Genomic DNA, 15,753 nt, shown 5'->3' with positions numbered 1-15,753 from the left:
TACACCACAACTCACAGCAACACCAGATCCTTAACCCACTGAGCAAGGCCAGAGATGAACCCTCATCCTCATGGATACTAGTCGGACTCCTTTCCACTGTGCCACAACAAGAACTCCTCTAGTGCATAGAACAGTGTGTAGCAAGTGGTGAGTGTTCAATAGAAAGTTATTGCCTTAAACAGAGGAAAGAAAGAGCCCCAGTGGGGCTAAATAATTTGCCAAATCCTCACAGCTGCCCAATGACAGAAATCTCTTTTTATCCTATTTCCAAGACCCAAAACAGCAGCAAAGTTGGACTGGATAGCAGATGTCTTCATGGTTCTTTTCCCACCTAATTATTTTTCTGACATCCTTTATGTCCAGACTTCCGTAGTTTGTATCCTTTCTTCCTCCCTTTGGGATTCATAACCTCCGCTGGTCAGTGGGTAGGAGTTGAAGGCAGAGGCTAGGTGGCTGGTCCTGGAAGTTGAGGAAGACCCCAAGCCCATAACCCAGCGGTGATGGCTGAGTTCTCTTTTTGGCTTAGAATGTGGTCTAATGCAGGGGGTGGGGGCGGGTCAGGTGGTGGTACCTGGAGTCAGTTATCATTGCTAGCATACCCAACAGCAGCCTTGATGCTGCCCAAGGAATGACCACCTGGAGTAGTGTGTCAGAGATAACAGGAGAGAAGACAGACCCTGAGGGGAGCCAGTGGAGACCCAGCAGAGAGGAAGCCACCCTCCAGGAGCCCTGGCGTCATGGAAACTGGCCCTGCCACTCCATCTGTCCTCAAATGCTATAAATAGTTGGTTTCCAGTATCAGCCATGGCCAGACAAGGCCAGCAGCACAAGCAAACCCTGAAAGGAAATGGATTTGGGGAGGATGTCACAGAGAGAATGAGAATGGGTGGCATGGGAGGAATGAGATGAGATGGAGGTAAAGACGTTTCCTTGTCCCTACTGCTCACCACAGCAGATCACTGGCACTCAAAGCCTGCCCCACAGGACTTTCCAGCCTGTCTATCATCCGATAATATCATTCTACCAGATCACCCCCTCCTTTCCTACTACTTTGTTGTTCTGTTTCTGCTGCACAGAATAGCCTCTCTGCCTCCGTATTTGCTCATACTTTTAAAGCTTATCTCAGTTTCAACTTCCTCTAAGGAGGAAATCCAAAAAGCCATCCCACAAAACACTTCTAGTCTGGTTCAGTTGCTGGCACTTGGGCTGTGGGTGTCCCAGCTCATGGAGGAGGAAGATCTGGCCCTTGGGACCTCCATGAATTATGGACACGAGCATCTCCTGGGATCCTTGGAACTTCTCAATAACCTCCTTTTTCTGTTACGAAGTCCTCCAGACCCTATAGCTCTTCCTCTGCCTCCCCAGCCCAGACTTTGCTTTGTTACTTGGTTCCTGGATGATTTTGGGGAAGTCTCTTGGCTTCTCTGGACCTTTCGCAGGCTGGGTTCTCTGGTTCCAGAGACAGAGTGTCTGTGCAGGATGTTTATGAAGGAGGGCCTTTGGGCTCAATGCCTGTGGAGGGGCCATGAGAGGAATCTGAACTGGGCAGAGGGAGAAGCTGAGCTACAGGGAGTTTGAGAGCATAATGATCCATCAGAGTTGCCTCATGTTAGGCACAAATGGTAAGTGCCTTAGCCCCACCAAGACCAGTCCCTGAATACAGGCCTCCTGGAAAAGGGCGTGCCCCTGGGCAAGACAGCTCTCTGCAACAGTGGCAGTCCCAGAGGGGGCTAAAAATTGAAGGCTGTCCACCTCCCGGGAGCTGGAAAAATAAGTCCTTCCACGAAGGTGGACCTGGACGGTGCATCAGTGCCTCAGCTTCCTCTCGAATAAGGGCATCATGACACTTCATTGGGCTCTTGGATGAAATACAACAATATATAAGGATAATGTTTATTGTCTGGGTATTGGGTTAGGGTCTGTAGAGTAACTCTGACCCTAAGCCACCTACCCTCTTTTGGCGAGGTGACCAAGGGTGGGTCCATGTGAGCTATAGACTCCAATTTCAACTTTTGAAGTTTTTCCTATGAGGTTACAGATAAAGCAACTGAAATGTAATAACAGCAATGAAATATATTAAACACACAACTTTAAATTCAGGTCTTAGCAGATACATTATATCTTTATTAATCTATTAATTATCTTGTGAACAGCATTATTATATGAAATTGTCTTTACACTTCTCCAATACAGACGTTTAATATGAACCACCTTAGCTATGATCTTCTTTTGGAATGTCTTGTTCTTTTACTATTTAGAGATGCTTGAGAAAGGGTGGTGGTCTAGCCTCTCTGTATTTATTTATTTATTTACTTATTTTTTTAGGGCCACACCTGTAGCATATAGAAGTTCCCAGGCTAGGGGTTGATCAGAGCTGCAGCTGCTGTTCTACACCACAGCCACAGCAACACTGAATCTGAGCAGCGTCTGCAACTTACACAGGGCAGCAGGATCCTTAACCCCTGAGCAGGGTCAGGGATCTGACCAGCTTTCTCATGGTTCCTAGTCCTGTTTATTACCACTGAGCCACAACCAGGAACTCCCTGGCCTCTCTGTGATGATTTTGTGCCACGTGTCCTGGGAGCCAGGAAGCAGGTAAACAAAATAGCTTCTTGTCTGCTAGGGGCAAGGGCCAGCATCAGATCTGACAGCTCCTCTGTCCACACCCTTATCAGCTCAGGCGGGCTTTCAGCCGGGTCATGCCTCCAGGTATCCTTAGGGCCGGTCGTGCCACTGAGCATGCTCTGTATTGACTGGAATCCGAAAGGCGCCCAATCCCAAAAGGCCACTTCAGGATTCCACCTTTCCACCCCACCCCCACCCCCTGGGCTGGAGCAGGAAGCAGGAGAAAGGAAGAATTGGGAGCCCAAGTCCCTGCCCGGTCCCTGGCGCAGCTCAGGGCACCTCCCCCGCGGGGCCCGCCACCAGCTGTCCCGCAGAAGCGCGGGGACGAGTCACGCGTGGGACCCTAGTGCCAGACGCGCTGACCCTAGGAACAGGGTTGAGGGTTGACGGGGATCAGACAGGCGGGGTAGGACCCAGCGGGAAAAGATGTCTTTGTTTTGCTAGCTTCTGAGCTTGGGTTTCAGTTCTTTTTAGAGAAAAGAGAAGCAAATAACTCTGATGTCATTTGTCTAGGGTGCCCCGGGCAGTTGCACCGGTTTGGGGATGGGAGCCGTTGTGCACCCTGGGGCAGCGGGTGGCGAGACCGGAGCTTCCGGCTCTTTAGCCCCTGGGCAGAGCGGGCCTCAGATCCCAGTGTACGGCTGGAGCCTGGGAGTCATCTAGCTCTCTCTTGGGTCGCGGCTCAGTCCGCACTCACTCAGGAAGGGTCATGGCCACGATCTCCAGGAATTTGAGCTCTGCAGTCTCTTGGGCGAGTCCAGGACTTGTCCTGGAGATTAAGCAAGACCATCTGTAAAGTCTACCACAGTCCTAGTCTCAATGTCCTTTAGAAATGGGGCTGTTGTTCCAGTAAGCAGTCTCAGCACTGTGGCTCTGGAGGGTCCTGGCAATGGCACCCTGGGTGTGGGAGTAGCCAGCTCTGCAGAAGCCTCCCACCCTGTTCACATTGTAAAACTGGACTGAGAGCTGGAAAGACCCTGAATTCCTGGACCACTGCCCCTCTGTCCTTTTCCTGCCCTCCCTGCTTCCATTTCTTCAGCATCCTCTCCACCCCACCCCCACCCCTCATACCCAAGTATTTTATGAAAGCTATTTAAGTCAAAAAACTTTTATGGAATTCATAATAATAATAATAACAAGAAAACTGACATTCAGAGAGGTTGCTTAAGGCCATTCGACTAGCACTCTGCAGGAGTCAATGGTCTGAGCGAACTGGCGAGTTTGGATTAATAAGTAACGGTTTTCAAGATAAAACAAGGTTGCCTGTGGTTTGGGGGTCAGAGCTGTCAGTCTGTCACTGGGTATTTTTTGAGTATTTGCTGTGTGCCCAGCTCAGAGCTAGCTTGCTGGAGGAGGGGGAGGAGGAGGAGGAGGAGGAGGGAAATCAAAAAGGTTGAGGATGAGGTTCCCTACTCACAGAAAGACTAGCATTTAGTTTCCAACCAAGGAGCTGAGGCCATTTAATTGATTTTTATTTTAAAAACTTTACATCATCATTAGAGGAAATTATTAAAAAAATTTTTTTTCCAATTCCATCTCCCAATACAAAGTTTTATACTTTCTCCAAAATTTTGGCAATAGGTAGACATAATTTTTATTTTCTAACATAAAATGTATAAATAATTTTGTTTACAAATAATAATTGGTTTACAAATAACTTGGTTCCACTTTTTTACATATTTGAAAACACATGTCCCTGCCTTCTCATAGTCTTCATGATTATCGTTTTATGGTACATACTATTCCCTCATATGGCCATACCATATTTAGCCACATTTCTCTTGCTGGTTAACTCAGGGTTTTTTTATTTGATTGTTTTTGTTTTGTCATTATAAATAATGCAGCTATAAATATCTTTGTGTACATATAGCTTTTTTTCTTCTTTTAAGTTATGTCCTTGGAATCAGTGCCCAGAAAGGGGATGACCTGGTCAGAGTGTTGACTATTTTATAGCTCTCGATAGGTAGAGCCAGACTGCAACTGAGAACTTTTAATAGCTAAATGAAGCAACCTTACAAACATACTAGTGCCCTCTATCTGAAAAGGATATTCTATAGAATGAGGTTGTTGGCAACTACGATGTTTCAGGTGCATGCTAGCAGGACACCCAGGGAATGAATGAAATGCAGTTCCCACCTCTGGGAAGCATAGAAGTTGTGGTTCTTCCACCGTGTTCTCTTCCTAGGACACAAAATATTCAAAACTGCTTCACATCTTAGGGCAGACCCAAATATGGTGATTCTCCCAAATTCTGCAGGGTCTTGAAACAGAAGCATATTTTAAATCAGGAGGATCTTAATCAAAGACGGTATAATTTTTGACTTTGATGAAGCAGGTGGCTGTCTCCTAGTTGTAACTCCATTTCTTTTTCTCAGATTCAGTAATATCAGGGAGTTTTCTTGTGCAGCGGGTTAAGGATCTGGCATTGTCACTGAAGTGGCTTGGGGTTACCGTTGTGGTGTTTTAGTTCTTGGCCCAGGAAATTACACATGCTGCAGTTGTGGTTAAAAAGAAAAAAAAAAAAAAAAGGATGGAGGGATAAATTGGGAGTTTGGTATTAACAGATATACACTACTATATATAAAACAACAACAAGGGCCTATGTTCTTTTTTTTTGGCCGTGCCTGTGGCATGTGGAAGTTCCCAGGCCGGGGATCCAACCTTCACTTCAGCAGTGACCTAGGCTGCTCTGAGACAATGCTGGATCCTTAATCTGCCAAGCCACAAGGGAATTCCCCTACTACTCTTGTTCTTGTTCATTATCTTGTTATAACATATAATGGAAAAGAATTTGAAAAAGAGTATGTGTGTGTGTGTGTGTGTGTGTGTGTATATATATATATATATACTGAGTCGCTTTGCTGTACACCTGAAACTAACACATTGTAAATCAACCATACTCCATTGGAAAAAAAATCAAGATTCAAGATGAAAGGGATGGATAAATAATATAAATCCACTTTGATTTTTAAATTCAAGTAAACCATTCCCAAACTAGGCATTTGTGGGGTTTTTGCTGTAGTTTGCTTGTTTTTGTTTTTTTTAGGGCTGCACCTGCGGTGTATGGAGGTTCCCAGACTAGGGGTTGAATTAGAGCTGCCAGCCTACGCCATAGCCACAGCCACGGCAACGCCAGATCCTTTGCCCACTGAGCGGGGCCAGGGATGGAACACCCATCCTCATGGATACTAGTCAGGTTTGTTACCGCTGAGCCATGTTGGCAACTCCCCAAACTAGGCATTTGTGCTGTGACAAAATTGGACAAGTAAGATGATCCTTTTGTGTGTGAACCTGTGCACGAGGCTTCTGGGTAGGTAGGCCAGGATCACAAGGAGACAGAACACTCAGGCTCAGGTGGCAGGATAAATGAGAACAAAGAAAACTATGAAGAACCTGGATCCCAAAGGTCATAAGGTTGGCCAATGTACTGCATTCATTAAATATCATGTACCAGGCACTATTCTTAGGCACTGGGATACGGAAGTGACCTAAACAGATAAAAACACCTACCCTCTTGAAACTAATGCTTAGGGGTGAGTGGGGCAGGGGATGTGGGAGGAGGATAAATGAAATATTGAGTATGTCTGATGGTGATAAACACAATGGGAAAATAAAAGCAGGAGAAGATGACAGGGTGTTCTAGAGAGGTTTTAAATAGAGTCTCAGAGATGGCCTGAGATTATGACATCTGAACAAAGGGGGAGTCTTAGGATGGCTGAGAGAAAAGCATTCCAGAGGGCCTGATCAAAGCCCTGAGGCAGTAGCAACAAGGACAGTGTGGGCTGGGAAGCAGCAGAAGGAGATGAGATCAGAGAGGGAGTTGGGGCCATTTCGTGGGTGCCCCTACAAGCATTTTAGGGATTTCAACTTGACTTAGAGTGAAGTAGGGGACCCAGGGGACAAGGAGACGTGGTCTGATTTGCCTTGGAGTATGTACTCCAGGGAGAGGCGGGCAAAGCCCAGTGAGGAGGCTAGTGGCAGGCTGGGAACCCAGGTCCTCGGACTTAACCCAGTTCCCTTTCCGGCTCTGCCCCGCGTCAGACACGAGGTCTCATTTGTTGGGAAGGTCAGAACCGACAGCGAATACAAGCCGGGAGGAAAGGTTTCTAGGAAGGTTTTGAAGTCCACTTGTAACTTCCAGCGATGGTCTCATTAGCATTAGAAAAGTTCCAGTGTGGGGTTCTTTAGCTCGGGGAACCTGGGCAACAGTCCAGTTACACCGTTGCCAGAGCTCCGTGGCCTCAGGCAAGTCTTCTAATCTCAGGCCGACCCAGTTAACTCATCTGTAAAATGGGGCTATAAATGCCCTGACTGCTTCAGATTTTCAAATAAGACCACTCGAAAAGCACCTTTAACATGTAATTGTCGTTTACAAAAAAGCAAATATGAAAAATGGAGCTGACCTCAAAGGGCTGACTTTGCACAGCACTTCTAAACTCGTTTTAAAACGCGAAGCTTTGTCTCCTCCGCGGTCGCCCGAACCTGCCGGCCTCTCACCTGGCGCCTGCGGCGGGGCTGGGAGCGCAGCCGGGTGGCAGGTGGGAAGGCAGGGAGGTGGCGCTGGGGGCCGGGGCGGGGCTGCTGAGATCTCGAGCCCCCACTCCTCCCCTGACCCGACCCCGGGCTTTCTCTGCCTAACTCCCGGCGGGAGCCCTCGGCGGGCACGCGGGGCGGGGTGCGGCTGCGGGCCGCGGGAGGGAGGACGGGCTGGGCGGGCGGCCGGCGACGCGACCTGGGCGGAGCCGCCGCCGCCCTCCTCCCGCCCAGCTCCCGCCCGCCCCAGGCTCCCGGGGCCCAAGCCGCGCGCTCTTTTTCCGACAGCTGCCGGGGAGCCCAGCGCGCCGTTCTGCCTCCTGCCAGGTCTGTCCGCTCGGGTCGCCGCCCGCCGTCACCGCGCCATGACCACCCAGCAAATTGTTCTCCAGGGCCCGGGGCCGTGGGGCTTCCGTCTCGTGGGGGGCAAGGACTTCGAGCAGCCTCTCGCCATCTCTCGGGTAAGAGCAGCCGGCGACGCGAGGGGAGCAGGGCCATCCCAGGCTGGGGAGTGGCGTGTCCTGGAGGGGACCTGGGGCGGCGGGGGCCCGGCAGGCGCTGGCGGAGACGGCGGTTTTGGGAGCCTGGGACCGAGCCGGGACTGCCGGGCGCATCCAGGTGCGCCAGGTGCGCCAAGCGCTTTCCGCGCGCCTTGGGCCCGCGGCTCTCGCCGCCCTTGCCTAACGCCGCGCTCTAGGGCGAGCCTGCCGGCTGCAGAGCATCTACTTACCTCGTTCGCGGGAAAGAAGGGGGCAGTTTTCGTTCTTCGCCCCGGAAGCATGGCCGGTGTGTGGATGCGCTTTGTCAGCCGGCGAGGGGCGGAGAGATCCAGGGGCCGAGGATCTCCGCAGATGCCGCACGCTGGGAGATAGCACTTCCCCGTTCTTCAGAAGCCGCAGAGTGGCAGAAAGTAGTTTGAAGTAGCAGGAACGACCTGGAAAATGAAGTGGAATGGGTGGGCTAGTGATATTAACTTTAAATACAGCAATCGAAACAACTAGTTTCTTACTCTTTGGACTTGATCCATGAGCAGGTTTCACCTCTCTAATGTCTTTTGGAGAAATGGTGGGATTTTTGGAAAAAAACCAACCCGAATAAAAACCTTGTTGGATAGTCTACTCCTTTTCGGGATTATTAATCGATCAGCCCTTTTCCCCCAGGGGTGGGGTTCCCACCTTGTGTGGGTGCGTCTGAGGGAAGTTGGTGCTTGAAAAATTTTTGGAAGGCCCTCCTCTGTTTGGAAGGGCCCAGGTTCAGTCAGAGATGACCAGATCCATCACTCCTAAATAAAGCAGAAACCCAAGGGAGACCCAGGCTCAGTGTTTCCAGGCCCAGGCTTTGATCATCTAATCTGGGCTAAAGGGAAGTTTAATGCCCCACCGAGAGTTGCCACATTCACTGTGACACCTAGAGAGGGGCTAAGAAATATTGAAAGAAAGGAGCAAACAGCCCTCTGGTGTCCACACCTTGCTAGGCCGCTCATTTCATTCTTAGGCTTATCCTCTTGCTGAAGGTGACCCTAGACCTGCCTTCCCAGCCATTTGAACATTCTTTTTTCTTGGAGTAGGAAGGTAGAGAGGGAAGGGGAAGATCCCTAAGGGTCTTTTTGACTTAAGTCCCTGCCTCCAGCCCCTGAAAGAATATGGTGAGAGGTGCAGGAGGAAAAGAGCTGGGGCCTCCTCTTCGGTTTTTCTCCAGCGATGGCCCCAACTGCATTTCCTTCCAGGTGGGCTTAGTGGTGTGATGGGGTCTTCTGTGACCATCCCGCTCCCAAAAGGGGCAGGTACTTCAGTTCCTAGGCCCTATCTTCTCCCCATCTTTCACCTGCTGTCCCATGGGGACCTCTTTGATTATTCTTGCAGGTACACAATGTCTTCTCAGCCACCAGCAGCATTCCTCAAGCGCAGAAACTGTGCCTTCCCCAAATCTGGACCCCGCCCCCAAGCCTGGCACTAAGCGGAACCTGGCTGTGCCCAGTAAATCTCTACAGGCTTATTAATAAATGCTTATCCAGGGAAGTCACATTTAGATTCGCTTACCTCATAGTGCATTTGTCCCTGCTCTTTGTGTCTATAATTAACCTGTCAGCCCTCTCCACTTCGGAATTTATGTATGACATTGAAGAATTAAGAATTGGAGAATATATATATTGGCCATCTGTTAAAAGGGCAGTTACTGCCAGTCGTTTGAGATGCCTTTTTTTTTTTTTTCTTCTTGTCTTTTTGCCTTTTTCTTGAGCCGCTCCCATGGCATATGAAGGTTCCCAGGCTAGGGGTCGAAGGTTCCCAGAGCTGTAGCCGCTGGCCTACACCAGAGCCACAGCAACGCGGGATCCGAGCCACATCTGTGACCTACACAACAGCTCACGGCAACGCTGGATCCTTAACCCACTGAGCAAGGCCAGGGATCGAACCCGCAACCTCATGGTTCCTAGTCAGATTCCTTAACCACGACGGGAACTCCTTGAGATGCTTTTAAAAGCAATGCAAGTGGCACTGTGCAGGAATGATGGTATGGAGTAGAAAACACAATACTATGAACTCATTAGTTTATACTCTCGTATGTTTGTTTATTTATTAGCACATGTTTCATGACCATATAGCATATTCTAGAAACCGTGCAAAGCCCTGGAGTCCCAAATGAGAAACACAGCTCCACTCTCAAGGTTGTCATGGTCTATTGAGGGAAGCTAATCTTTATGATGCCCTTGGCTGGTGCTTTAATAGAAAAGTGAAAGTGACTCAGGCGGTGACATTTTCTTGCTAACAGTAATTTACCTGTTTATTCATCTCATTATTTCCATGTGGAAAAATCATTGGCCTCCTAACTTCCTGGGGATGGGAAAATCGTTGTCATAAAGGGTCTCTGAGGTGGCTGTCTCAGATCTGGTGTGAGTCTGATTTCTGCTTCTTACTTGAGCTCTACCTGGGGTGAGCTATCTACTATCTGAGGCTGCTTTTTCTTTCTTTCTTTCTTTCTTTCTTTCTTTCTTTCTTTCTTTCTTTCTTTCTTTCTTTCTTTCTTTCTTTTTTTTTTTAATCTCTGCAATGGGATAATTCTAGCCATTGGCTGTGAGTTAAATTATGCGAGATTTCTCTGTAAACAGTGAAGAGTAGTGAGGAGATGTGAGCATCTAGTAAGTTATACACACCTTTTGGCTGGTAGGCATGCTGCGTTTATCATTCTGGTCAGATCAGTTTGCTATGTTTGTGTACAGGCAGACTTTGAGTCTCCACACCAAAGCAAACCATAAAATTAGGCTAGGAGAGTAGTGCCTTTTATTTGAATGACTATGTTTGCTTTCTCTTGCATGAATTGAATTGTTCTGGTAGTGGTTCCAGTCTTTTGTTAAACTATTTAAGCTCCCAAATATTACTCTGTAATCTTGTGTACTTGAAATTGTTTCTTTTTCCTTTTTTAACTTTTTTACTTCTTTTTTAAATTGTGAAATTAAATAAATAGTCATAAAAGCACAGCAAATGGTTATAAAATACATACCTGTAGTGTTACCACCCAAATCAAGAAACGGAACATTGTAGCATTGTAGAGTTCCCATTGTGGCTTAGCAGGTTATGGACCGACTAGCATCCATGAGGATGTGGGTTCAATCCCTGGCCTCAGTGGGTTAAGGATCTGGTGTTGCTACAAGCAGATGCGGCTCTGACCCCGCGTTGCTGCGCCTGTGGTGTAGGCCAGCTGCAGCTCCCATTCCACGACCCCTAGCCTGGGAACTTCCACATGCTGCAGGTGCAGCCCTAAAAAAAAAAAAAAAAAAAAAAAGAAAAAAGAAGCAGAACATTGCAAGGACCCCAGCAGCTCATTACACATAACCCTATGCTGATTTCTGGTAATTACCTTCTAGTTTATAGTTTTATCCCCCAAATATGCATCCTGAACACCAGAGCTTAATTTTGCCAGTTTCTGGAGGAAATCAAACAACACATTTGTGTGTGTGAACAGCTGCTTTTGTTCTTCAATCTTTTCCTCTGTGTTATTGTAATAAAGTTAAAATTTCAGTGCAGATCTCCAACTTTAAATGGACATAAACTATCTTTCTTCCTTTTCCCAGTTTCTCATTTAAGCCTCTACCTTGGACTCCCTGATGATGCAGGCACACATTTGCAATTGTCCCCTGACATTTTTTCACTATCAATTCCTGCTCTAAATCCACACTTGTCTATCTCCTTTTTTTTTTTTTTTTTTCATTTCCATGCCAATTTCTTATTTCCTCTAGTTGCTTTCAAGGGAAGCCTTCAGAGAATCCACACCCAGGCCAAAATTGCTGCTGAGTTTATGTTGACTGTTTTTCTGTCCCAGCAACTGACTAAAGACAGGAAGGGGTGGGGCCAGAGATAAGGGGGTGCCCTTGGTAGGAGGAATTGCTCATTTGCCTCTTGAGTCCTGGGGAGGCCTTTGCTAAGAGTCTCTGGTTTTCACTCAGGTATCCTAAGGGGTGCTTAATAATGGATACTCTGATTTTTCTGATTTTTAAGAGTGTTATTTCCAGACTCAACTAGGTTTACATGGTGTCCTTGAGGTCAAAAGCACAGAGTTTATCTGTCATGTTGTGAAAAACGAGAATTTTCCATAAAGGTCCATTATGCATTAATGGCCCTTGCTCTCTACTCCCACATTCTGTGCAATTGATCACCTGGGAAATATTAGCTGCTCCCGCTCATCTAAGGAGAGGAGGAAGAGGATGGATTACAGGGAAGAGCATGGAAGTGAATGCTTGAATTTACCAGCTTGAAATTCACCAAGCCATGTTATATCCCTCTGACCGGAGACCCTGCCCCTTACCCAGACTCCTGGATGCCAACCTCGCTGGCTTGTCTTTGAGGAGGAGAGAGCTGAGAGGAATGGTGTTAAGGTATTGCAATGGGAGAGATGATTGAGAGGAGATTATCATCTAACTGTTGAGGTCACTTTTCTAGTCTGAGCAGGACTGGGAAAAGCACCTAGAATTGCTCTCGTGCTGAGACTAGTTTAGGGCTGGCTTCCAAGCTGTGCTCAGTCCCTAAGCTGTCACTTGCCATTGCTTCCTGGAGGAGAGGGACCTGGATATTCTTTTCTTTTTTTTTTACAGAGGAGAAGCTCCGTGTCTGTAGGTCAGGTAATTTGAATTTATAAAAATTTTCAATGATGGAACTTCTTTGTGAAAGAAAAAGTAAAGGCTCATTAAAAATAAGCAAAAGTGGCTATATCAGAAAATTATTATTATTATTGTATTTTTAGGGCTGCACCCGTGGCATATGGAAGTTCCAGGGGTCGAATCGGAGCTGAGCTGCCAGCCCACACCGCAGCCACAACAATGTGGGATCCAGGCTGTGTGTGTGACCTATACCACAGCTCATGGCAACGCCGGATCCTTTAACCCACTGAGCGAGGCCAGGGATTGAACCCCTGTCCTCACAGATACTAGTCTGGTTCGATACTGCTGAGCCACAATGGGAACTCCAGAAAATTAATTTTTAAAGGATGATTTGACTTTGAGTACATCTCAGAGAAGATCCTAGAGAAGCTGCCAGAACCTCTGTACAGTTTTACAGTGTACCTTTTACAGGGTCCAGAGCAGGGACTCAGGCTTAGCTCTAGTCTTGAGCACCATACTGCATGACCCCGGGGATATCATTGTGCCTTGTCTGGGGTTCAATTCTCCGTGAAGATAAAATAAAATAATAAGCATGCAAGCCAATAATTTTGTACCCTGGGAATATGAGGGCCCATTTTTTTGTTGAAAAGTGTCTCAGACTCTCATTATGGCATTAGTTGTACTTTCAATCACCAGTTGATTGAGAAAATGTATTATAAATTCAGAAATGTTTTCAGAGGAATTCGTGTTATTCATCTGTATCTGTGCCCAAATGACTCTTATGTTAATTACAAGTGCCTTCGTTTATACTTGAAAGATCTGTATGAAAAATACTTATTTGATTGGCTTACAACAATGACCATAGTTAAACTATATATAAGATATTTTATATTCCAGGCAGTGTTCTAAGTGCTTAATATCTTCTTTCAGTAATCCTCACCAGTATCTTGTGAGGGAGATGCAATTAAGAAGCCCATTTTACAGATGAAGAAACTGAGCCATGGAAACATTAAGTACTTTGCCCTTATACAGTAGTGGGTGACAGAGCTGGAATTTGGCTGAGCAGTCTGGCTTCATAGCCCATGGCCTTTACCTCTTTGTCCTAATAATGTTTTAATAGCAGCTAATATTTTTGAGTGCCTGCTCTGCTAGGTGTGCACTTGCATTATGTTCTTTGCTTCCTACAACCCGTGACACAGAGACACAGGACACACAGTAAATTGAATCGCTGGGATTTGAAGTCAGGCAGATTGACTCATGGGCCAGCTTTAACCACTCTATTCTGCCTCCTGATAAGCCATAACTGTCAGCATTTCATTGGCCAAATATTACCCAGCCCCCAGCTCTGAGAAGGGCTAATGGTGGTTCAGGCATCAACACGAGGGGTAGGACTCTCCCAGGATCGTCACCCCAGAGTCCGGTGTGTCCATGGGGTTGGCTGGCTGGCCTCCAGCTGCTCTGTGGCTCAGCCCGAGTGCTCCTGGAGCTCAGAGCCTAGCAGAGAGCAGCATCTCCCCTTCCTGTTCCTCCTGAAAAGCTAGACACCATGGCTCCATCTGGAAGAGATGACAGTCCAACCATGGCATGCCATGGCCATGTGGACAGGGAAGAACAGAATGGCAGAGGAGCTGGAGGATTTGCCAGAGAAAATCCTGCTGTGTGGTCAGGAGGAGATTTGGGGGTAGTTTTTGTGGCAAATGAAGATGATCAGAGAGTAGGCAGATCCATCTTGCCCAGACGGGTGGGCCTGGAAGTGGCAGCTGAGCCAAGACCAGAACAAAATGTACCCGTGATAAACCCAAGATGAAAAAGGTAATTTCTCTATTGCACTCAGCACCCTGTGTGATTATCGATACTATCACTAGTGCCGTAGTAGGTGCCCTGGAAAGCTTGTCCTTAACTGAGGTCCGTAGTGTATTTTCACATGTGTAGTACCCTGCCTTCTTCATAAATGCCATAAACATGAAAAACGACTTTCTGAAGAACACTTTGGTCTTGTAGGAGGTCAGGTTCTTGATCAAGAACTTGGCCTAATTTTAATAGGTAGGACTATTCATGTAAAATAAGAAAATAAGGACATAGAAGTGACTTATATAGGATAAAAATGTCAAATGCATACAGATAGAGAAAAATTCTATCTGTAAAATTCAGGTGATGTAGCAATGATTTATATCCACTTCTTTTTAAAAAATTATAAAAAGTACACCTCCAGAGCTGAACATGACCAGACCCTATGACCCCCAAATTCAAGTTAAATGCTCAATAGAAACATGTCCAAAAGATATGTCAAGAATCTTCAAAGCAGGAATTCCCATTGTGGCACAGGGGAAACAATCCAACTAGGAACCATGAGGTTGTGGGTTCGATCCCTGGCTTTGCTCAGTGGGTTAAGGAGCTGGCTTTGCCATGAGCTGTGGTGTAGGTCGCAGATGTGGCTCGGATCCTGCATTGCTGTGGCTGTGGTGTAGGCTGGCACCTGTAGCTCTGATTAGACCCCTAGCCTGGGAGTATCTACATGCTGCAGTGCAGCCCTTAAAAAGCAAAAAAAAAAAAAAAAAAAAAAAAGAATCTTCAAAGAAGCGCTCTTCACTAGAGACCCAAACTCAAAACAATGCAAATGTCTAACAGTGGACTGGAAAAATAAATGGTGGTATATAAATAAGTATATTTATATCATATAGATAATGTGGTAAAACACTGCAGCAATGTTAGTGAAGGAATTCCAACCATGCACAATGACATGGATGAGACAGACAGGAACACAGGATGTTGTGAGGAATGAGTCAGACAAAGTGGAATGCCACTTTACAGTTATATGAAATTAATCAGGCAAAATTAATCTATCATGTTAAAAGTCAGGATCACAGAAACTTTTGCCACGAGGTTGGTGATGGGGAGGAGCGTGAGGGGGCTTTGGAAGTCATGAAATGTTCTTTTTATTTGGCACAGAATCCATGGGTGCTCTTTAAGTATCCGTCTAGCTGTTTTTTTTTTTTTTTATGATTCATGTACTTTTCTCTATTCGTGTTACACCTCATTTAAAAAGCTTGCATAAAAACCCTTGTGCTTGTTATAAAAGATCAAATCATATAAAAATGTGGACAGCCCAAGGTGAAAGCCTTCACCACGCCTTTCTCTAGTCTTACCTCCCAGAGGTAAACACTGTTAACAGTTTGCTGCAAAAATTACTGGATTTTTTTCCCATTCATGTGGCTTTTTTTTTTTTTTTTAAACTTGCAGCTTGTGAAAGTTCCCTGGGTCCAGGGATCAAACCTGCACCACTGCAGTGACAGATCCCTAACCTGCTGCACCACAGAAGAATTCCTCATTCACATAGCATTTTAAAAATCAAATTACCATGTCATGGTGAACTACGTAGATGTCATTGCTTTGTACTTTTCTGCCTTAATTTTTTTTTTTTTTTTTTTTTTTTTTTTTGCTTTTTAGGGCCATACCCACAGCATATGGAAGTTCCCAGGCTAGGGGTCAAATGGGAGCTACAG

At 46.5% G+C, this 15,753-nt stretch overlaps 1 protein-coding gene across 1 annotated transcript in view; it reads left to right on the top strand.

Annotated features, from left to right (window-relative positions):
• Window positions 7,470-15,753, top strand: part of PDLIM1 (PDZ and LIM domain 1) — a 49,287-nt gene continuing 41,003 nt past the window's right edge. Inside the window, 1 exon segment of the mRNA NM_001315778.1 lies at window positions 7,470-7,619. Within this exon segment, the coding sequence (NP_001302707.1) occupies window positions 7,524-7,619 (96 nt within the window). The 5' untranslated portion in view covers window positions 7,470-7,523.

This window comes from Sus scrofa, chromosome 14 (assembly GCF_000003025.6).
Source record: "Sus scrofa isolate TJ Tabasco breed Duroc chromosome 14, Sscrofa11.1, whole genome shotgun sequence".
NCBI classification, from domain to species: Eukaryota; Metazoa; Chordata; class Mammalia; order Artiodactyla; family Suidae; genus Sus; species Sus scrofa.
The sequence above is the reverse complement of the archived record's forward strand: the minus strand, read 5'-3'. Positions and strand labels throughout refer to the sequence as shown.